The following is a 22,183-nucleotide window of genomic DNA, read 5'->3' as shown; positions in this document are numbered from 1 at the left end:
GTTAGTTTTAGTTTTAATTATAAGGATAATCTTCTTGTGCCACTTATATAGACATGTTTAGTGGGCTGTTGGGGCTTGCCTTGGATTGTAGAATTTAGGGGCGTCTACCTTATAAATAAACAAAGAATAATTAAATGCCAATAAATAATTAAAAAATTATTATGTATCTAAAGTAGCTATGTCATAATTTTAATCTCTTGTCTTCCTCCATACTCTTTTATATCACATTTAGGGTTGGTTTAATGGGTGAAAATAGAGGGTTGCAACTCAATCCACCTAATTTTTTTTGAGTTGGATTATGTTTAAAATTTCTTAATTTGGATGTAATATAATTTTATTTAAATAAGTTTAAATAGATGACGAGTTTTTGATGAGTCTTGTAAGGGTTTTTCATATTTAATTTTTTATTGGTCAATGAAAAATTATTTTTAATAATATATAAATACACTTTGGAACTATACGTCATGTAACAATTACTCTCTAAACTAACAAATGTAATACTTACCCCCTACAATTAAAGTTTTACACAATATTGCCCTTATACTATATATATATATTTAGTTCAAAGATTTTTTTTTTTACTAATTTTGCATTTTATGTTTAATTAAATTTTTTTAATTGAAAAAAAAATATATATATATATATATATAATTAGTGAGTTAAATAGTTCGAATTTTTTTTATAGACTAAAAGTTAAGTAATAAATGAATACAATAAATATACAAAAAAATTTCATGAAAATATTTTATTAATTTAGTATTTAAATTAAGTTATTAACTATTTATTCTTTTACATAAAAATGAATTATTACATATCGGTTTTTTTTAACATACTTTCTTTAAAAATTATGATATAATATATTTATTATTTTTTAAATAAATATTTAACTTTTGGTTAAGCGCATAATATTTGTCAATTTATTTTAAAAAAGCATATATGAGTTGTTGGTTATATTATACTCTACTGTGTATCTATTATAAATATACTCCACTTTTAATTTAAATTCTTCACTTATTAAAAAAATAATTTAATGATGATTTAATATGCAAAATACTAAATTATATTAAAAATAGTATAATTATTCAAGGCATGAAGGGTATTTTTGTCCAACCAAGGGGTAAGTGTTATATTTATTAGTTTAAGGGGGTAAATGTTAAATAATGAGAGAAATATATATTATAGGGGACTAAATTAAAAATGAGCCACGAAAAATACAATTTTCCTAAAACAAAGTATACAAGAACGATGGCAATGATATGAGCATTAATGGAAATACACATACAAGTCATTAAGATGTTAATATTATTATTGTTCTTCTCTTACGTAGCTAGCTAGAATCGGATACGAACTTGAAGGAGATCGTTTCCCAGGCTTCGTTGTTCTTCTTGGATTCTTAGTGCAGAATCAGCAACAATTTGCCTTACCGGGCCTACCTCAATCAACTCAAGAGTTGGTATATCTCCAATCTCACAAGGGATTTCCTCTAGTGTCCAGCAACGTCCGATGGTGAGGCGCTCAAGGCATGGGAAAAATGAACTGCTTTCTACTACTCGCCAACGTCTGAGATGCAAACCCTCCAATAGCAAGAATTTCAGCCTTGGGAATCCCTCTTCACTACTGCTGCATTCCCACTCTCTCCCTGTAAACGCATTGTCCCTTAATTTGAGTACTTCAAGATTAGGCAACGAACCAATAACCGTCATATGTCACCATGGAATGGTGCATCCACTCAGAGTTAACTTCTAAAGATTGGGTGGCAGAGCAAAGCTTGCAGGCAAAGGATTTTCTTTGTAAATCAAAGAATTGATAAACAAGAGATTCAGAGTCTCAAGTTGGTACAGATGGACCAGATTGCTGAGGCAATACTCCGTCCACACTGCTACGAACAAATGATAATAGTAAACCTTCAACTTCTTTAAGTTGGGCATCGTTTCAATGGCAGTGCTTGTGAATCTGAAGTTGTCCACACGGAGAGTTTGCAGATTTTCTAGAACATGCCCACCACTTGGTGCAGCATCCAAAGGACTAGGTAAACCTCTTTCTTGGAAAAAGATAAGATGCCTTAACTGTGGCATTTCCCATATCTCAATTGGTAGAAGTAATATGGCATCTGCACGGATCATTAAGGTCTGAAGATTATGAAGTTTTGATATTGATGGAGGGACCTTGAGTCTGTTACTGAGTTTTGGGCAGTCTAGGCCGAGAGCAAGAAATCTTAGATGAAACAGTTGGGTTATTTCAGGACGTAAAGAATCTAAGGATGCTTCCAATAGATCAAGTACCCTTAGTAGTCTATAGCCTCGTAGAAAGGATAATGATGCAATGTACCAGTGGAAATACAAAATAGAACGGATAGGCGAGACAGATGCACATTTATCCACAATTTCTTTAGAAATTTCAAAACGAATACTCAAGCGACGCTGGTTTTGTATGCCTTTTCCAGAATTGTTGGCGACATGAAGAAATTCCTCCTTTCGAGCTTTTTGCATGCATAAGTCCCTCAAGAGATCATGTAATCCACAGAATCTAATTTTGCCATTGGATCTCTTTTTAACGTTCAGAACAAGATTTCTTTTAACAAGATCTTCCAAATATTCCTCTGCTAATTCTTCTAAGCTTTTAGGCCTACTCGGTTTTAGAAATCCCTCAGCTATCCATAACTTGGTGAGCTTGAAGACTGGAATTCTGTAATCCTCCGGGAAACCTCCCATGTAGAGGAAACATGCTTTGAGATGACACGGTAGACGATCATAGCTCAAAGTCAATATCTTTGAGAAGTGTTCATCATTTGAGGCCACAGCTTCGCTTATATTTTCTACAATCTTCTCCCAATGATATTGGGTCCTGTCCACCTTTGCGAGAATTCCAGCAACCACAGCAATTGCAAGGGGAAGTCCGCCACAGCTTTGAGCAATAGTTCTGCCGATTCTCTCTAAATCGGGTGGGCAACTTTGTTGTTCAAACACCTTGTCACGAAGTAGATTCCAGCTCCACTCCTCATCTAAGAAGCGCATCTGATGAAGTGGGCTCGAAGATGCATACACAACCACATCAGGTAGCCTGGTGGTTATCAAGACCCGACTTCCATTGTTGTCATCCGGAAAAAATCTCCTCACATCATCCCAAGTTTTTGTACTCCACATATCATCCATTACAATGAGATAAGTCCTACCCTTTAAAGTTTTGTAGACACACTCGGCTAGTTCTTCATCCATCATGTTACTTAAATCCGTAGTTTTCTGATCAGTCAAAGAAGCAACAAGGGCAAGAAGAACTTGGCGTAGATGATAATCTTGAGATACAGTTGTCCACACACGAATATGAAAATGATACACAACAAGTGAATCGTTAAAAATATTTGTAGCTAGAGTAGTCTTACCAATACCGCCCATCCCAACAATTGAAATAATCTGGAGTGTAGACGATTCTCCACAGAGCCGAGCTTTTAACTCCAAGAGGTCCTCATCAAATCCCACCATCTTGTTCCCATCATTTGGTGCTCCTCCTGAGGAAGGAAGAGCTGAAGCGTAACTGCACTGCACATCTTCAACTGTGCAGCTGTTTTGGATGCTCATCACTTGTTCAATAATCGAATCGGTTTCTTCCATCACCATCTGCAAGTCGACCTCTTTCTTCTCAGAATTTTGGAGCTCAAGATCCACGTACCTCTCCTGTTCTGAGCTAATCTGATCTGAAACATGGGATTCAATAATATCTTCTGCTCGATACGCCAAGTCCCTGATTCTTCCTTCCAATCCTTCAACTGTTTCTCCACCGATCTGCGCATTATCCTCCAGAAAAGCTTGCAAGAAGCTCAACTTTTCTAGGAGAGATTCAAAGAGTTGCTCCTCACAAATAAGAGGAACACAACAATATTGATGATGATGATGATTTATGCGTTCTAGTGTTTGGGCAAGTGAAGCAACAGCAGCATAAGCCATAACTTATCTTCTCCAAAACCTCAAACGAACGATTTCAGCAGGGCATGTCGTAGATGGTAGTGGAGTGTTTCCTTTTAATGTGTTGCAAATGGTGTTGATTCCCAATCAAGAAAAACACAGACGATTTCTGCAGCTGTCCACTTCTACCACAAAAGAAAAGGTGACCAATTATTGGGTAAATTACATAGGGACCCCCGAAATTATGTTTAATTGTATAAATATGTTCTATTTTTTTAATTTTAAAATTATAAATTTACCCATAATGAGATGTTATTGTAATCACTTCGAAGTGTATATAAAGTTTCAATTTTAAATAGAATGTGTATTTATAATTACAATTATAATTTTAAAAGATATATTTATAATGACTTTGAATAGAGAAAAATCTATTTATGTGACAAACTCAATATATTTTTAGATATCACAGAACAAATAGAGCATTGAGGCCGAATTGGATTTTTAATTTAGTTGACTTTTACAGCTCAAAAGGGATTTGTATAAACACCATTATATGATAGGAAAAATATACGTAATTCTTTAATATTGTAAACGAGCAAATTCTTTTTTTATAAAAAAATAGTAAAATATTTTCTTATATTTTTAAAATGAAATAAATTACCTCCTTAGGTAGGTAGTAAATTGTTTCATTTTAAAAAATACAAGCAGTTAAAAATTGGTACTTTTTTTCTACAAGGGGATAGTTTTTACTCATTTACAATATCATAAGGATAAATTGCATTAAACCCTTGTATGATATAAATGCAAGTTTTCTTTAGATTTAATGTTCATAATATATATTAAGGTTTTAAATAGTTATTCAAATACTTGTCATATTTTTATACTTGTACATAAGTAAATATAATAAAAAAAAAGTATAATTATTATAAAATATTATTATCAAATTATAGTCATTGGACAAAAAGTAACTGGTGATAAATGAAAACGATAGCCAGCTTTTCTTTTTCTTTTTTAACTTCCTGTTTATATGGAGTGAGGTTAATAATATTGTTGCATCTATCTCTTGACAATGCCTTGTTCAAGTATTTCACCTAGTGTTGTAGAATTGACGTAGAAGAAAAAAATATTTGCAAAAGCAATACACTGAAATGGGGCTAAATTACAAACACATCTCGTAATCTTGTATTTGTAATTACAATTTTTATGTACTAATTAAGCATTAATTTTTATTATTTTTTATATCTTACATTGAATTTTTTAGATTAGATTTTAGTCAAGTGACTGTGTATAAAGTGAAACAGCGATGTATCATTAACTAGGTAAAAATTTGTTTTTACTTTGTATGTTAATATTATGTTGTAGGCAGACTAAATATAAATAACTTGTTTATTAGCGTAAATAATTAAATGCTTTCATTATTATTTGAAATTATTTATATGTTGTTTTTAATTGAATTTTGGTTCATTTAAACATAATATGTTGCTAATGTACCGTAAATACGTACTTTCTTTAAATTGTGTTTTTGTGTGCATGCTTTTGGTAACAATCTTAAGATAATTAAAATAGTAAATGTACCGGAAAAAAACATACATGAAAATGTACGAATTACATAGGTGTTTGAGGTGGGTGTTTATAATTCTATAATTTAAGTTAAAAATCAACATGCATTTATGGATAATGTGAAAATTAGATGGACATACTGTAAACGTAAAAATTGTAAATTTAAAACCAAAGATGAGGTTATGTAGGCTTTGCTTAGAAAGGAGTTTGTGGATAATTGTTACACTTGAACACCACATGACGAGACACAACAATGGGTGTTTGTGATCCTCTTGTATCTTGTAATGAGCCAACTCTAGTTTCAATGATGCATTGGAATGATTACTAGCATATGAATTAAGATTATATAATGGTTTTTTTATGGTGTTGGGCTTGATTATTTTTCCTCTTATTAGAGTCGGTGGGTCTTAATTCGACTCCACCTGCTTTTGGTTAGGTATGTCCTAGTTTCTGCCATAATGGAGCATATTGCGATGATCTATCAAGGTTGTCTGAACAACTATTCTTATTTATCATGTTAAGGTCGAAATACAACATGTTCCAGAAATATTAAGATCAGGTGTCCAAATTGGTGGGTAAGATAAATCCAGTATCCTTTAGTAGTCTATAGCCTTGTAGAAAGGATAATGATGCAATTTCCCAAGGGAAATACAAAATAGAATGGATAGGCCACAAAGTTAGAAGAAATTTCAGAATGAATACTCAGACGACGCGGTTTTTGGATGCCTCTTGCAAAATTGTTGGTGACATCATAATAAAATATTTTTTTATTAGTAGCATGCTTCTGTATTTATTTTTCTACTAAATGTTATTAGCTAAGATATTTTATAGTGGAGATAAGAGAAGTAGTAGGTTTAAAGATGAAGTGCTTCCATGGTAAGAGAGGAGCAAATGATGTAATAAGCAATGGAAAGAGAAATTTTGCATTGATTAATATTGTTCTTGTATTACTTAGAATGGATACGAACTTGAAGGAGATCATTTCCCAGGCTTCTTTGTTCTTCCTGAATCAAAACTGCTGAATCAGCTGCAGACTTTCTTCCTAGGCCTATAGGTACCTCAATCAACTCAAGAGTTGGTATGTCTCCAATCTCACAAGGGATTTCGTCTAATCGCCAACAACGTTTGATGATTAGGCGCTCAAGGCGTGGGAAGTGACTGCTTTCTACTTGCCAACATTTGAGATTCAACAACTCCATTAGCAGGAATTTCAGCCTTGGGAACTCCCCTTCACTGCATTCCCACTTTTCCCCCATAAACGCATCGTCCCTTAATTTGAGTACTTCAAGATTAGGCAATGAATGAATGACCGCCATATCTTGCCAAGGAAGTGCGCAGTCGGTTAGAGTTAACTTCTGAAGTGTGGATGGTAAAGCAAAGTTGGCAGGGAAAGGATTCACTTCCAACCCAACAGGCCTAAACATGAGACTCAAAGTTTCAAGTAGGCACAGATGGACCAGATTGCTGAGGCAGTACTTTGCCCACACTGCTGTGAACACATCACAATAGTAGACTTTCAACTTCTTTAAGTTGGGCATCATTTCAATGGCATTGCTTGTGAATTTGAAGTTGTCAACAAAGAGTGTTTGCAGATTTTCTAGAACTCGCCTACCACTTGGTGCAGCAGCCAAAGGAGTGGGTAACATGCTTCCTTCAAAAACGATAAGATGCCTTAACTGTCGCATTTCCCAAATCTCAATTGGTAGAAATAATATGCTGTCACCTGTTTCCCATCTGTACATACGAATCATTAAGGTCTGAAGGTTCTGAAGTTTTGATATTGATGGAGGGACCTTGAGTCTGCCAGTGAGAGCAAGAAATCTCAGAAAAAATAGTTGTGTTATTTCAGGTGGCATAAAGAGTAACACTGTTCGTAATAAATCCAGTACCCTTAGTAGTCTAAAGCCTCGTAGAAAGGATAATGATGCAACAGAGCTGCGGAAAACCAACATTGAACGGATAGGCGAGGCACAGGCACATTTATCCAGTAATCCATCAGAAATGTCAAAATGAATACTCAGACGACGTTGGTTTTGGATGTCTCTTGCAGAATTATTGGTGACATGAAAAAATTCCTTCATCCGAGCCTTTTGTATGCACAAGTCCCTCAAGAGATCATGCAACCCGCAGAATCTAATTTTTCCATTGGATCTCTTTCTAATGATCAGAACAAGATTTCTTTTAATAAGATCTTCCAAATACTCCTCTGCTAATTCTTCTAAGCTTTTAGGCCCATTCGGTTCCAGAAATCCCTCAGCTACCCACAACTTGGTGAGTTTGGAGACTGGAATATTGTAGTCTTCTGGGAAACCTCCCATATACAGAAAACATGCTTTCAGCTGCCATGGTAAATGGTCATAACTCAAAGTCAATATCTTTGAGATTTGATCATCATTTGTTGCCACAGCTAAGGTAATGTTTCTTGCAATTTTCAGCCAATGATGTTGAGTCCTATTACAATTTGTGAGAATTCCTGCAGCCACAGCAATTGCAAGAGGAAGTCCTCCACAACTTTTAGCAATCTTTCTTCCAATTCTCTCGAATTCAGCTGGGCAACTTTGTTGTTCAAACACCTTGTCACGAAGTAGATTCCAACTCCTCTCCTCATCTAAGAAGCGCATCTGATGAAGTGGGGTAGAAGATGCATACACAGCCACATCCGATAGCCTAGTGGTTATCAAGACCCGACTTCCGTTGTTGTCATCTGGAACAATCTCCACACATCATCCCAAGTTGTTATACTCCACATATCATCCATTACAATGAGATAAGTCCTACCCTTCAAACTTTTGTATACATACTCTGCTAGTTCTTCATCCGTCTTGTTACTTAAATCCACAGTTTTCTGATCATTCAGAGAAGCAACAAGGGACACAAGAACTTCCCGTAGATGATATTCTTGAGATACAGTTATCCACACACGAGAATGAAAATGATACACAACAAGTGAATCATTGAAAATATTGCTAGCCAAAGTAGTCTTACCAATACCGCCCATCCCTACAATTGAAATAATCTGGAGTTTGGATGATTCTCCACATAGCCGAGCTTTTAACGCCACAATATCCTCATCAAATCCTACCATCTTGTTCCCATCATTTGGTGCGCCCCCTGATGAAGCCGGAGCTGAAGTGTAACTGCATTGCACATCTTCAACTTTGCTGCTCTTTTGGATGCTCATCACTTGTTCAATAATAGAATCAAGCTGTTCCATCACCATCTGCAAGTCATCCAAGTTAAGGAGCTCAAGCTCCATAGACCTCTTACAAGAATTTAGTGAAGAAGCTGCCTTTTGCATAGCAGAAATCAACTTAAGACCCTTCTTAAATCCACAGCAATTGTCTTGTGGCCTAATCTGATTCGAAATATGGAATTCGGTATCTTCTGAGCTAATATGATGTGAAAATTGGAATTCAATGATATCTTCTGCTCTATAGACCATGTCGTTGATTCTTCCTTCCAATCCTTCAACTGTTTCTCCACCGTTCTGTGAATAATCCACCAGAAAAGCTTGCAAGAAGCTCAACTTTTCTTGGAGAGATTCAAATAGTTGCTCCTCACAAATAAGAGGAATAGAACAATATTGATGATGATTCATTATCTGCTCCAGTGTTTGAGCAAGAGAAACAAGAGCAGCATAAGCCATTCCTGAATCCTGATCTTCTCCGAAAACACAAACACACAACTCAGAGTTGTTTAAGCATTTGCAATGCAACTTCTGATTTTGAACATCTCATGGGACCAATAGTTCAAGACTTGACGTGGAAGAACATGTAAGTCAATGTAGTGGTTGCTGAATCCTTATCATCATAATTAATTAATTTAATGTAATGGAATCAGAAAAGTGTTTCCACCTTTTTGGAATATTTTTCCTACTTTTCAAACACCTTTCAAAAAATATATTCCAAGCATTATATATTTTCATTTTCAGGCCTTTTTAGTTATAAATGTATAAAAGGCAAATTACATTTCTAATCCAAAACTTCATATTGTTAGTACTTTTTGTCCTGTAATTTATTTGATTTACACATTTAGTCCTGTTATTGACGCATTTAATCCAATACATCTCACATTTTGCCATTTTTTGTCAAATTTGATCCTACATTGATAAATTTGGTCCATCTTTGAATTTTCATTTGACCGGAATGCCATGTTGAAACACACGTCATTTTGCCACATGAAATGCCATTGTAACATCTCTTCCTTGAAAATGACTTGTTCAAATGTTTCATCCAGTGTTGTAGGATCAAAATAGAAGGAAAAAAATATTTGCTAAAGCAGTACACTGCATGGGGCTAATTCCCATCTTTGGATTGAGAAACTGTGCAACCATCAACCTTCATATCATCTCATCACTATGTGCCTGAACATAGAAGTATTTGCAAGAATGGGCGACGACGTCTGGTCTTGCAGCGCACAACCAACTCCCTCTGAACGGGTCGCGGTTGGTACTAGGTATATCCTATCAATTCACAATTTAGAGGAAGCGGTCGAACATGCAAGACTAACCAGCTCCCTCCGTAGGATCTTCCCTGCTGGAGAACTAACCAGCTCCCTCCGTAGGATCTTCCCTGCTGGAGATTTAACCAGCTCCCTCCGTAGGATCTTCCCTGCTTATCTTTTTATAGGGAGCAACCTATGATGAAAGAAACAATCATTATATTTTTCCCAGAAGGTAATAAGAAAGACAAATGTAAATTACATCGACATACTTGCACTTAAATTTAACTACATAAACACTCCATCCCATGAACTTGTAGTTATAATTATAAGTATACTCTCTGAAATAAATAATATTGGGGGGGTACTTGTAATTTTGCAATGTACATAGGGTATTTGCATATTGTAACACTACCTGATGGGGTGTCGATGTAATTTATCCAAAAACAAAAGTAAAGTGCAAGTGTAAATAAAGCAGAAATTTCATATGGACCCTAGAATCATCATTGTGAATTTCCCAACGTTGTATTTAGATTGAAAATTTTGAAATCAAAGATTTCAAATCCATGAAAACAAATACTTGGTTTGGCTAATTACAAGTCCGATTTCAAATCTCTTTAACATGTAGTTGTTTGAAATGTTTTTCCAAATCCTTCCTTTTCACTAATGTTCACTTTTTTTTCTTTTTTGGGTCAAATGTAAGTTTTCATTCATCCAGTAATTATTTACAGAGTATTCCGGGCATACCCGGAGAGATACAAAAGGACGCTAATGTTCACTTTGTTTATACACAAGTTTCTACTTTATTGGCCGATAAGAAATGTTTACTTTGTCTAATGGGATTGGTAGCCTGAATTGTTATTGGGAAAGATAAACAAAGTTACGTTGATTAATTAGTCATTAGCCAGTTACAAAAGACGGTAGTAATCCTAGGATATAACGCAAAAGAACATTTGATTAGCCTAGGATGTAATAGTACATGCAAAAAACATATCATACAAAGTGAAGATGAACCTTAACAGCCAGATATAGCATATACGCCGTCCATGGAAAGTTAAAAGGAATCTCAAAATGAGCGGCCACAAGTGCTTAAACATATGTGGTTCATCAAATGTATGAAGTTTATGTTTCATAAGTTCATGGTTATGTTCAAAACACCCCTAATACATTTTAATATCTAAGACGAGATTAAGCGCAACAGACAATCCCCTAAAAAATAAGGTAAATGAAAAAAAGGGCAAATGGGATCCCCTCACAAGGGAGACGATGTGCTTCTTTTTCAAAAGTTCAAGGGGTCATGTTGCTTACTTTCGTTTAGGGGGACTTTTTGTCTATCAGTATTATTACATAGGTTAAAATGCAATTGACCCTATCCAGATGTAAGGAGCAAATCCAAATTAGGTAATATTCAGACACGAAAAGCCATTATGTTAAAAAGTGAAAAATGAAAAGAAACAGACTCGAGCAACAAACCGTCACATTAGAAAAGTACTGCAGAGAAAAGTAAAAGCAACAGAAGTAAGTTGACATGCCTGTTTCGCGATTGAATCCATTATTTCAGTTGCGGAGATAGTGCTACCGGGTTTTCTCACAATATACGCCATGGGAATCTGACCTGCTTCTTCATCAGGATATCTGCTCCTCGATGCATGTAGTAAAATCACAAGAAGTTAGTTGAATATTCCCAAACTAAAGTAAGTGCGTGCTCATAGTATCGGATAATCAAACATTTTGAGAGCAACATCTACAATAAAACAGAACCATTTCCGTAAGCAAACATGCAATTATCTGCTTGAAAATGCAAATACATGGATATTAATATTGTATGATTCTCCTCTCTAATAAGATGAGATGGTTTTTTTAACCCATATAAAAACCAAAACACATTTTTATTTAAAATTTACGAAATGAACCAGAGACAGCCTTGTTTCACTATAATACTCATATGAAATAACTATTCAACTTTGCAACTTGATTCGGCTCAAGGCAGACTGATATAGATGACCCGACTACGAGAATACGAGAAAGCTTACGGAATAACAGCTGCATCAGCAACTTCAGGAATCGATTGAAGTAAATGTTCGAGCTCAGCTGGAGGAACCTGCAAGATCTCGTCTTTCATCAGACAACATTAGTGATGCAAATTAGTTTCAGGAAAGATTTCTAAGCAGAGAATGATAACCTGATAAGCCTTGTATTTAATCAGTTCTTTTAACCGATCGACAATGAAGAGAAACCCGTCAGAGTCGAAGTAACATAGATCCCCCGTCTTTAACCAGCCTTCTGAATCCAGTGTTGCGGCCGTTGCTGCATCATCTCCAGCATAACCTGTCAGTTTCACACAGCATTTAAGGTCACTTGCAAAAATTAAGAATGTAATAAAATTATCCAGCATCAAGCTTTTCTTTTTTCTTGCCAGTTTCCTCAATTACCAGCTGCTGTTGATCATTCCAAGCACATGAATTTCACTGTAGGAATAGTTAAAAAAGTTCATTCAGCCACTCTAAACCTTCTTTTACTACTTGGGACCAGCAGGTATTGATAGTGGAATAAGTGGCTCAACTGACGGTGTGAATCTTTTATCGCACGTTCATGTCACACCAGTATGTCGTTGACAACTGGTCTTTTTCAAAGTAAAAAAAACAATATAATTAAATTAGACTATAATATAAAGGTGCAGTAACTGCAGTTCATACAATACACGCAGTGAATGTGATCCAAAGTGTAATAAAAGGTCCTTCATCCTCAATTGGGTAGGAAATAATTTGCATGCAAAATACTAAAGGCCAATCAAGTCCATCAACTTAACAACCTTTCATAACTGCAGGTCCTCGCAACCATAGTTCGCCACGTTGTCCGGGGGGCAAGGCCTCTCCGGTCTGAGGATCAACTATCTTGGCTTCCATGTTCTCAGACAACCGGCCTGCAGATCCATGTCGTGTTGCCTCCTCGGGCCCTATTGTTCGTGTTGCCCCTCCCGAAGTCTCAGTCAAACCATAGCCCTAACAAATAACTTCAATTACTGCTACAAAACATAAACAGCTCTACAAAACTTAAAAACATCCCCTTTCTAGCATCAGAAACACAAAACATATTTTTGTTTATAGATTTTCCACTGGAAATATTCTGACTAGAATTCTCGTCGCGAATATTACTTTTTTGTATATAAATATATATACAAGTTTTTCGATGCATAACTTAATAAACTAATAAATAGCTCCACAAAGTCTTAAAACATCTCCTTTCTAGCATTAGAAACACAAAAAACAATGTTTATTCATACAAATTTTCATTGGAAATATTTTACTACAATTCTCGTCGCAATGTTTACTTGTTTATATATAAATTTATGTACAAGTTTTTCTATCCATAACTTAATAAACTAATACTATAAGTTTTAATTAATATATTTATATGAAATCACTAATAATTCTAAACTAATAGAAAATATAATTATCAACTTTACTCAAATACAAAAGAGATTACAAAATCCAAAAACAAATTATGAGATTATAAACTCTTTCTTAAAAACTATAAACTTCCTAATTGCTCTTAAAATCTTAACAAACTCTTTCAATTTATACATACTGATTACAAAATTGCTCATAGTAAATAATTTTCTTGATCTCATTTTTTTCTTCATTGTCTTATTTTATTTAAATATTTCAGGATCATATTTCTAAAATACAATCTAATATTTTATAAAATGCATGAGTTTATAAAATCTTTAGATAAACTTATCTAAGTCAATTTATGGCCGGTGAGCCCTTACTTGATTGGTAAGGTTAACGCCTCACAACTAAAAGTTTGTGAGTTCGAGTTCTATGATTATGGGTTTATATATTAAATTAATTTTTTGTATTTGAACGTATTGAATGATGAAATAAATTACATATTATATTATAAGCAACAAAATGCTTTACTAATCCCGTAAAGGATGGAGCAAGAGAATGTTTTTGGTTTCTACACTTGGACCTTTTTAAATACATTATTATATTATAAAACATCAAACGTCCTAGTTCATGTTCATCAATCAATCGAACCCAAAAGCCTACATACTTTAACAGATAACGACAAAGTACCCTAACAACTTGTCCAAAAAGGCAGTCACGCGCTATGCTTAAAATTCAATAATAATTCCGACTAATCAAACACTAAAACACACACACAAAACTCCATTATTACAGCTAAACTTTGGTTAGAAAAAAAATAAAGAAAAGAAAAGAAGAAAAATGACGTATGTGACTGGTTTGCTTTACCTGGAAAATCTCCACGTGAGGGAACTTCTTCCTGAGCCGCTCGGAAACCTCCTTCCCCAGCGGTGCTCCGCCGCAGCCCAGAGACCGGAGTGAGCTCAAGTCATACTTGTCCACCAAATCTGACTTCGCCATCGCCACCACCAGCGGCGGTGTCACCGGAATATACGTCACCCTGTGTCTCGCGACCGCCTCCAGCATTTTAACAAAATCGAATTTCTCCATCAGAACTACACTCTCTCCCATGGATGCGGCTCTTATCAGCATGAAAAACCCGAAAACGTGAAACAACGGCAGCGTGAAAAGTGATACTGAGTGGGTGTTTTCTTCCTCATCCTTTGCCAACTTGTTGTGGTACAACCCCGCGATCAATGCTATCAAGTTTCGGTGGGTTATCACGACGCCTTTCACTTTTCCGGTGGTGCCGGAAGAGTAAAGGATTGCGGCGGTGTCCGATTGATTTACAGCGGCGTCGTTTGTAGGGCCTGAAACTTTCGATTCAAGCATGGAGAGGAATTGCGGCGAATCGAGGAGGATAACGGGGATATTTGCAGGGAGTTTACGAGAGATATCCGAAGTGGCGAAGGCGACTGCGGGTTTAGTGAGCCGGATTTGGTGGTCTATCTCAGAAGGAGAAGACGATGGATTGGACGGCGAAAGGGCGACGCCGAGAGAAAGGAGAGAGAAATAGAGGACGGGGATGTGGAGAGACGGCGGGGAGAGGACGAATGCGACATCCTTATTGGAGAGGGAAGGATGGAGGGCCTTGAGGGAGGATGAGAGGGAAGCCACTTGTTGGAGGAAGGTCGAGTAGGTGAGGTGACGGCCGGAGGCGGAGTCGATGAGGAAGATTGTGGTGGAGAGGGTGGAGGAGGAGGCGGTGGTGGGGGAGTGGAGGAGGGAGAGGGCGTATTGAATGATGGAGAGGGGCTGAGACGGTGGGGGTAGAGGGACGGCGGGGCGGAGGCTGTGGTAAATCTTGGTTTGTGGGCAGAAGCCATTTCTGGGATCGATGATGATGTGAGAGGATTGAGTGTCGGCCATGGGAATGAGGTTGATGGTGATGATATGGTGAAGGTAGCTGGATTGGGGAATGTGGCGACAGTGTTCTTATTGTTGAGAGTGTAGAGAGAGATTCAGATTTCAGACATTCATGTTGTGAATTTGTGATGGCTGCTGCAATATTTTATTAACTTGTCGTCGTCTTTTAGGATAAAATCATAACCAACTTCACATTGCCGTCTCCACCCTTCATACTCATTAAAATACGGAAATCTATTCTACCTCCATTTTCATCCCATCTAAATTAATTATATAATAAATATAATATATTTATAATATAATAATATATAATTTCAATAAAGTGATCATTACAAGTGCATCATACTAATTTTATAATTAATTTGATTTAGTCAAATTTAATTTTAACATACATCTAATGAAATAATTTGATCCATTAATTCTGGTTAAATTTTTATCCATTTTGTGATAAAATTATCAATAATGGAAGCACGCTCGAATAGTATGCATAAATTAATTTATTTATTAAAAATTTAATAACAGAAAGAATTAAAAAATGATAATTATATTATTTAACCTTAAATGTGTATGAAAAAACGTAATAAACTTTAAGAGACAGTGAAAACTAAATCGATTGCTGAGTATTTTTGTTCAAATATATATTATCAATTAATGGAAGCACGCTCGAATAGTATGCATAAATTAATTTATTTATTAAAAATTTAATAACAGAAAGAATTAAAAAATGATAATTATATTATTTAACCTTAAATGTGTATGAAAAAACGTAATAAACTTTAAGAGACAGTGAAAACTAAATCGATTGCTGAGTATTTTTGTTCAAATATATTTTATCAATCATTAGTGTTTACTATAGGGTTCTCTCACTCGACTAATAACTAGTTATTAAAGCACACTTAATTCATGTGTATAATTTAAACTTTTATAAATATATAAAAGAGAAAATAAATAAAATATGAATAGATAAGACTTATATTCTTTAAAAAAAAAAGTATTTAATTTCAAACGCGCTTAATTAGAATATTTTTTATAGAAAAATTTAAAAAATATGGTCATTTTGTTTACGTATAAATATACTTGAAGGTATTTTAATTAGCGTACATTTTAATGATTAAACGTGATTACTCTAACACTGCACATTTAAAAAATAATATAGATATAGTATTTTAGATTCATGATAAATCTAAATTAGTTGATTATAATACATTTCAAGAATGAATTCATAAATTATGTAAAAATCATATTGAGAATTTATATGTTCTTTTAGTCATTGGTTCTTCAATAAAAATTTAATAATCATCAATCTTATAAATCAGTACAAATCATTAATAATATATGAGCTTTAATTGCTTTATTATATGTTTTGAGATCATTATAATAAAATTAATATAATATTTGCTAAAAAATTTATGCAATTTATTAGAATTATCTATATATCTAGTTTCTATACAAAAACAAGCTTAATCAACAACTTAGTAAAATTCATAGTATATTTTATTTTATATTAATTATTAATTTTTTAAATTATCCAATAGTTTAAGTAAATTAATAATATATTTTTGTTAAAAATAATTTGGGTTTGTCAATCCAACATAATAAATAAAAATTATAAAATAATTATATTTTAATGATAAAATTTAAAAAATTAAAAAACAAGAGCTCGAGCTCGAGCCAAATTTTTTTTTTACTTTTACACCCCTATGCGAGATTACTCTTTTTATTTTTTATTATATTATATTTAAGAACAAAAAATAAAGAGAATGATAGAGGAAATAAAAATATAGAAAAAATAAATTGATAGTTGAGTAGAGTGAGCTATAAGAAAAGTCCATTTCTTCCCTTTACATTTAATGTGTTTAAATTTGAGCAACTACTTTGTTCGGCTGCCTTAAGTACATCAGGTGGCCCTAATTTATTAATTAATAACTTAGAACTAAAAAAATCGATAAATTAAATTAATATTAAATATTTTTTTTAAAAGACTTAATTGTCAGCCAAGATAGTTATAGTCCATATATAAATTATTTTACCTCATATTCAGATATACTTTGAAATAAAATAAAAATAATCAAAATCACTTTTATTTTTTTAAATTTATAACTTAAAAAGAAATGAAAACAAAGAGCCCAATGGGCTTTCGTACCCCGAAATAAGCCCATCGCAGCGAAAGCGCGCTCTATCAGCTCATAATCGGCCGCCGCTACTCTGTTTTCTGGCTCTTCTGTCTTCATACCCGGAGAGTTATACGAATTTCGATTGGAGGGGAAATATGCCACGGACGACGACGGTGGAGAGCCCTGGCTGCCCTCCGCTCAGAGCGCTAACCTTCGACGTTCTCGGCCTTGTTAAAGGTAAAAGGGAGAGTAAAGAGTAGTTGTTTCTGCGAGCACATGTTCGAGTAATACTCGAGTTGAAAATATTTTAATTCGTAGCTCTTTTCGGGTTCTGGTTTGGTTTGTTTCTTGGGAACAGTTATTGAGGCGAGTGATGGGCAGAACGGAGGTGCTGCGAAGATGGTCGAGAGGTGGGGCGACCCGGATTCCTCGAAATGCGTGCTTGCCGCTTCCATGCTCGACCGAGAGTCAGACCCGGTATGCTTATTTTGCTGCTTTCTTGACGTGGGGTTTTAACGGTTTTAGTAGCAGGGTTAACCGATTTGTGGTGTTTTGTTGTTAGGAAGTGTTTTATCTCGAGTTTGAAGTTAAACTTAGAACTGTGGCGATGGTAGTGTTCAATTTTAGAGTGAGTTTACATGCATGATTCTTGGGAGAGGTAAATAAATGCTGCAGCATGTCAGTCTAGTACTTAAAACAATTTTTTGGTGCTTACAGGGGTTGGAAGCTAATTGCAATTGCTGTAGGCTTGTTTACAGTATGAAGGGACAAATATGATGATTGAGACCTTAAATACAGCTTATAAATTGAGTTCAATGTAGTTTATCGTATGAATGTTTGGTTTGAAGAGAATACATTCAAAACCCATAATTGGATTATGATGTGCTTGCTGCGTCCTGTTATTTAGATGAGATCAACATACATCCTGTTAAGTTGTAATGCTAGTTCTTTAAATTTATCTGACTTACTAAATGTGGTCTAACAATCTTCTATGCATGAAAGTGATTAGATGTTGTGGTTAATATTTAACTCATGAAAGTGAAGATCACAAGGGATTAACTTTCCTGAATCAAATCAATTGAATCAAACACATAAAACAACTATATTAACAACATATTTCACGATATACACAATAAAGCATTTCAACAAACCCAAACCAGGATTCAGTTTTCGAATTTGTCGATATATCTTTCAGATTCTCAAAGATAACCAACATTATAAACAAATTACGGCAGAGAGAATAATGCTCTGATACAAAATGAAGAAATAGCAGACATGATAGGAGAAAAATCAGGAAACCATCACCATCCAACAATGTTGGTAATGAAGTTATATCTAACATATACGTATGCATTCCCAGCTTACATGTTAGATTGAGTGTGAAAAGCCTAGAAAATTAGGATATCGACCGACAGCAAATGATGTATTTTTTTTTACCAAAAACAAATGATGCTAAGATGACATCTTTCCATAAAAAATGTCAAATGTATTTACCATCTATGGTTGCAGGAAGTTATCCCGAATGAAACAGTGGGTAACGTGTAAAAATTGTGATGCTAAGATAAGCTGTGGCCACAGGTCCATGGCTTATGCCATGTCTACTCTTCAATCTTGCTTCGCGAGAGTGCGCCCATGTTTTATTTTATGCTTGTCACTGATTTTATTTCTTTAGGGCGAAAACAATTTGGTGTTCAAGTCATGCCCTACGCCTTATGTTATGCTCACTGCTAGTTTGATTTCTTTGGAGGTAGAAGAGCTCTGCAGTTAAGGAGTGTTTCCATGCATTAACTTAGCCAAAAAAATTGACTAAAGCAACTTGTCTAACATTTGAAGCTTAAACAATTTTCATGGTAGAGAAAAGTTATGGAAGAGTATAATAGTTGTAGGCTTACAACTGATGAAGGGGCGTGCTTTTCTGGTGCAGATTCGAGTAAATTGGGACATTTAAATAGTAGAATTTAGAGTTCTGGGGTGTACTGGAGAGTCAAGAGATCAGAATGCTTAATTATATGAAGAATGAAATTATCAAGTGGGTTTAACTATTGTTCTTAGAAATTTCTGGTGTTGAAGCTATTGATGGAAAAAGTACAATGGAATATCAAAGACATAACGGGCACCTCCAAGTTAACGACTTATCTTGAGAACTTCAAGTAGGTTCAAAGAGAAATCAGGGTTAATTGTTTTTCTTTCTCAATTTTGCATGAACCTCTTCTAGAATGCTACCTATCTGTTGTGTGGATCCCCTGCGTGGTCTCATGTTGTGGCTTCTTTGATGTACCTTTTGCTGCTTAATTTAGTGAAAACTGCATTAACTGCATAACAGGAGATTATCATTATCAGGGCATTATGTCAAAACAGAGAAATAATTAAGTACACTACTACAGATATCAAAGATATGACTTCTTTTTGTTTTATTCTTCAGTTCATATGCCTTATATTTTTTTCGCCATATCTCCTTCATAAATATTGTTTCTTAAGTCTGTCGTTTAACATGTTTGTTGCTTGTATTGCATGGAAATGTGCAAATGCTATAGCTGCTTGGTATCGCACGGAAATGTGGTTCAGTAAGTTTTTCTTCTGCTTTTGAGAAACCAGCACTCATGTGGCCTTCTGTGTTGCTTATTGAGTTTCAAGCCCTCGCACCATGTTAGTTATTATAATCTGTTTGACAGATTGAGGTGATTAGTGCTATCAATGGGGATCTTCGTGCTCATATTCCGAGTTTATGTCAAGCTGAAGAAGCGAGTTGTGAGGATGATGCCATCACCAGATTGCATTTGTTCAAGAAACACCAATCAGAGTCATCATCCAGGTATCACGGCAATTCTTCAAATCTCTGTAGCCCAATTGTCTCTTATATTCTGAAACCGCATTACTCCGAACTTTTAACCACTTTCTGAGCTGTTCATGAATATGCATAGAAATAATATCTGATAATAGTTTCAGGGGCTTCCTTTGATCAGGAAAGCTTATAACTTAATTATTGAAATAAAGAAGTAATTAAATGTTGAAAGGGAATTGTTTGGGAAACATTTTGTTGGTTTATACTTCTTAATTTAAGTTTTTGAGTTTGCTTTAGAGACCACACGTTTATATTGAAAACCTTTCTCTACATCTCTGCTGCTATTCTTGGATGCTACGTCATGCTGTAAACAGTTAATAATTCTGCTGCATGTATTTTTCAAAAATTGATTTAGGTCATGTACATTACTGACCTGCTCAACTAAAGGGCATGCAAGCATGGAATCAATTGAGTTAGGCAGATCGCCGGAAGATGCAATCCATGATCGTTCTCCAAAAAAGTGGAATGTGTGTGCGTCGGGTAATATTTTGTGTTCAAAGGTGGATGAAAATGAGAATTATGCTTTGTATGGAGGGTGAGTTCTCTAAATTTTTAACTCTGGAAATTAGAATTAATCATGCTTTATCAATGATCAAGACGGTGACATCGTTTGTTTTAACACTCAGGAAAAGTGTTGAAGTTAATGTATGGGATCTTCATGAATGTGTTAAGATCTGGACTGCAAAATCTGTAAGTGTTTTACCATCAAAGTACTTTAGCGTCTCCATACTCTGTTTTGTATTTGTGATTATATTACTGCTTCGACTACTTGCTTAAACATTTTATTTGCTGAATGCCCTGTATAGCCCCCTCAAAACAGTCTTGGCATATTTACCCCAACCTGCTTTACATCTGCAACTTTTTTGAGCAAGGATGATCACCGCAAACTTGTTGCTGGAACTGATTCTCATCAGGTAACACTCTGCAAATTTTTGTTTTAATTTTTCTATGAATATTTTGTACTAGAAGAGTAGTTTTATAATGATCATTGTGGCGATGAAAATAATCATTTTAAGTTTACTGCATGGACTCCTGCTTGTCCAGTTGTGAGCTGAATATATTAAAGTATCTAGAGTGTGACCTTCTGTAGGCACTCATGAAAATAATTATATTATAATCCTGTACCTAAATTAGAGAGAGAAAAAAATCCCTGCACCCTGATGGTTGCTGACTACCTTATAATATACTAGTTCATAGATTGAACTAGTGTACTTAAAAGAATATCTGAACTGTAGGCGATCTTTTGTGACCGGGTGATGTGTATTTTATTTGTATATGTACTATTGTATTCTTTACTGAATGATGTATATTTTTATTGTATGTTCTATTGTATTCTTTACTGAACGAGTAAAAGCCATTTTTAAGTCAATATTTGATAATATTTCAACATTAGGATTTTTTTGAACTTAAGCTTTCCCAGTTGAAGCATGACTATCTGATTTTAGTTGATCTTTATTGGCTGATGTTCATATTCTTCATATATGGGTTGTTGTATTTTTTACTGAACAAGAGCCATGTTAGTGTCAAATTTGATAATACTTTGACTTTATAATTTCTCAAACCCAAGGTTTTCTCTCTTGAAGCATGCCCTAGATTATGTCAATAAACTTACTCCCACCTTATAAATTTTGCAGGTCCGTCTGTATGATATTTCTGCTCAGAGAAGGCCTGTCATGTCTGTTGATTTTAGAGAGACCGCAATTAAGGCTGTCGCTGAAGATGTTGATGGACGGACAGTATATATAGGAAATGGTTCAGGTGACCTTGCTTCCATTGACATTCGGACAGGTATACTTTAATTAGCTTCTGGTGGCGAAATTAATGAAATCCATTTGCACTTTTTCTTGTATTTATCCTTCCAAAGCTCCATTCCAACAGTTCATATTGAAGATATAGCAACTTCTCAGCACAAAGATATTGCAACTTCATTTTTATAGCTTCTGAGCAGTTTCTATATCATCTGTCAGTCTAAGTTTTAATCTTGCATTTATCTTAAATAATAGTCTATAAGTTGGTTAAAGAACTATTCCC

General features: G+C 34.8%; 4 protein-coding genes across 4 annotated transcripts in view; 1 reads left to right on the top strand and 3 right to left on the bottom strand.

Moving 5' to 3' along the window:
- Positions 1,260–4,084, bottom strand: LOC105166317 (putative late blight resistance protein homolog R1B-16). The gene has a single exon (XM_011085628.2). The coding sequence runs from the start codon at positions 3,939–3,941 to the stop codon at positions 1,743–1,745; it is 2,199 nt and encodes a 732-aa protein (XP_011083930.1). The 5' UTR covers positions 3,942–4,084; the 3' UTR covers positions 1,260–1,742.
- LOC105166980 (putative late blight resistance protein homolog R1B-16) lies at positions 6,407–8,080 on the bottom strand. Its single transcript, XM_011086521.1, has one exon. It carries the CDS (start codon positions 8,078–8,080, stop codon positions 6,407–6,409), a length of 1,674 nt encoding a protein of 557 aa, XP_011084823.1.
- LOC105166964 (4-coumarate--CoA ligase-like 9) lies at positions 9,628–15,374 on the bottom strand. The gene is given in 7 exon segments (XM_020695089.1): positions 9,628–10,057; positions 10,059–10,095; positions 11,432–11,534; positions 11,933–12,000; positions 12,082–12,227; positions 12,712–12,901; positions 14,159–15,374. Coding segments are annotated over 7 exon segments (1,713 nt in total). The 5' UTR covers positions 15,200–15,374; the 3' UTR covers positions 9,628–9,929.
- The window catches only part of LOC105166306 (WD repeat-containing protein 74), a 6,567-nt gene continuing 1,771 nt past the window's right edge, over positions 17,388–22,183 (top strand). The window contains exons 1-8 of the mRNA XM_011085618.2: positions 17,388–17,547; positions 17,669–17,787; positions 19,845–19,874; positions 19,983–20,122; positions 20,508–20,687; positions 20,779–20,842; positions 20,959–21,066; positions 21,787–21,949. Of these exons, the coding sequence (XP_011083920.1) occupies positions 17,466–17,547; positions 17,669–17,787; positions 19,845–19,874; positions 19,983–20,122; positions 20,508–20,687; positions 20,779–20,842; positions 20,959–21,066; positions 21,787–21,949 (886 nt within the window). The 5' untranslated portion in view covers positions 17,388–17,465. The remainder of the gene's footprint in view (positions 17,548–17,668; positions 17,788–19,844; positions 19,875–19,982; positions 20,123–20,507; positions 20,688–20,778; positions 20,843–20,958; positions 21,067–21,786; positions 21,950–22,183) is intronic.

The sequence above is a fragment of the Sesamum indicum genome, linkage group LG1, assembly GCF_000512975.1.
Source record: "Sesamum indicum cultivar Zhongzhi No. 13 linkage group LG1, S_indicum_v1.0, whole genome shotgun sequence".
Classification (NCBI taxonomy): Eukaryota; Viridiplantae; Streptophyta; class Magnoliopsida; order Lamiales; family Pedaliaceae; genus Sesamum; species Sesamum indicum.
This window is presented reverse-complemented; position numbering and strand designations above follow the sequence as displayed.

Excerpts from the sequence above, each read along its gene's own strand:
- LOC105166980 (XM_011086521.1), bottom strand. The coding sequence starts at position 8,080 with ATGCGCTTCTTAGATGAGGAGAGGAGTTGGAATCTACTTCGTGACAAG.
- LOC105166317 (XM_011085628.2), bottom strand. The coding sequence starts at position 3,941 with ATGGCTTATGCTGCTGTTGCTTCACTTGCCCAAACACTAGAACGCATA.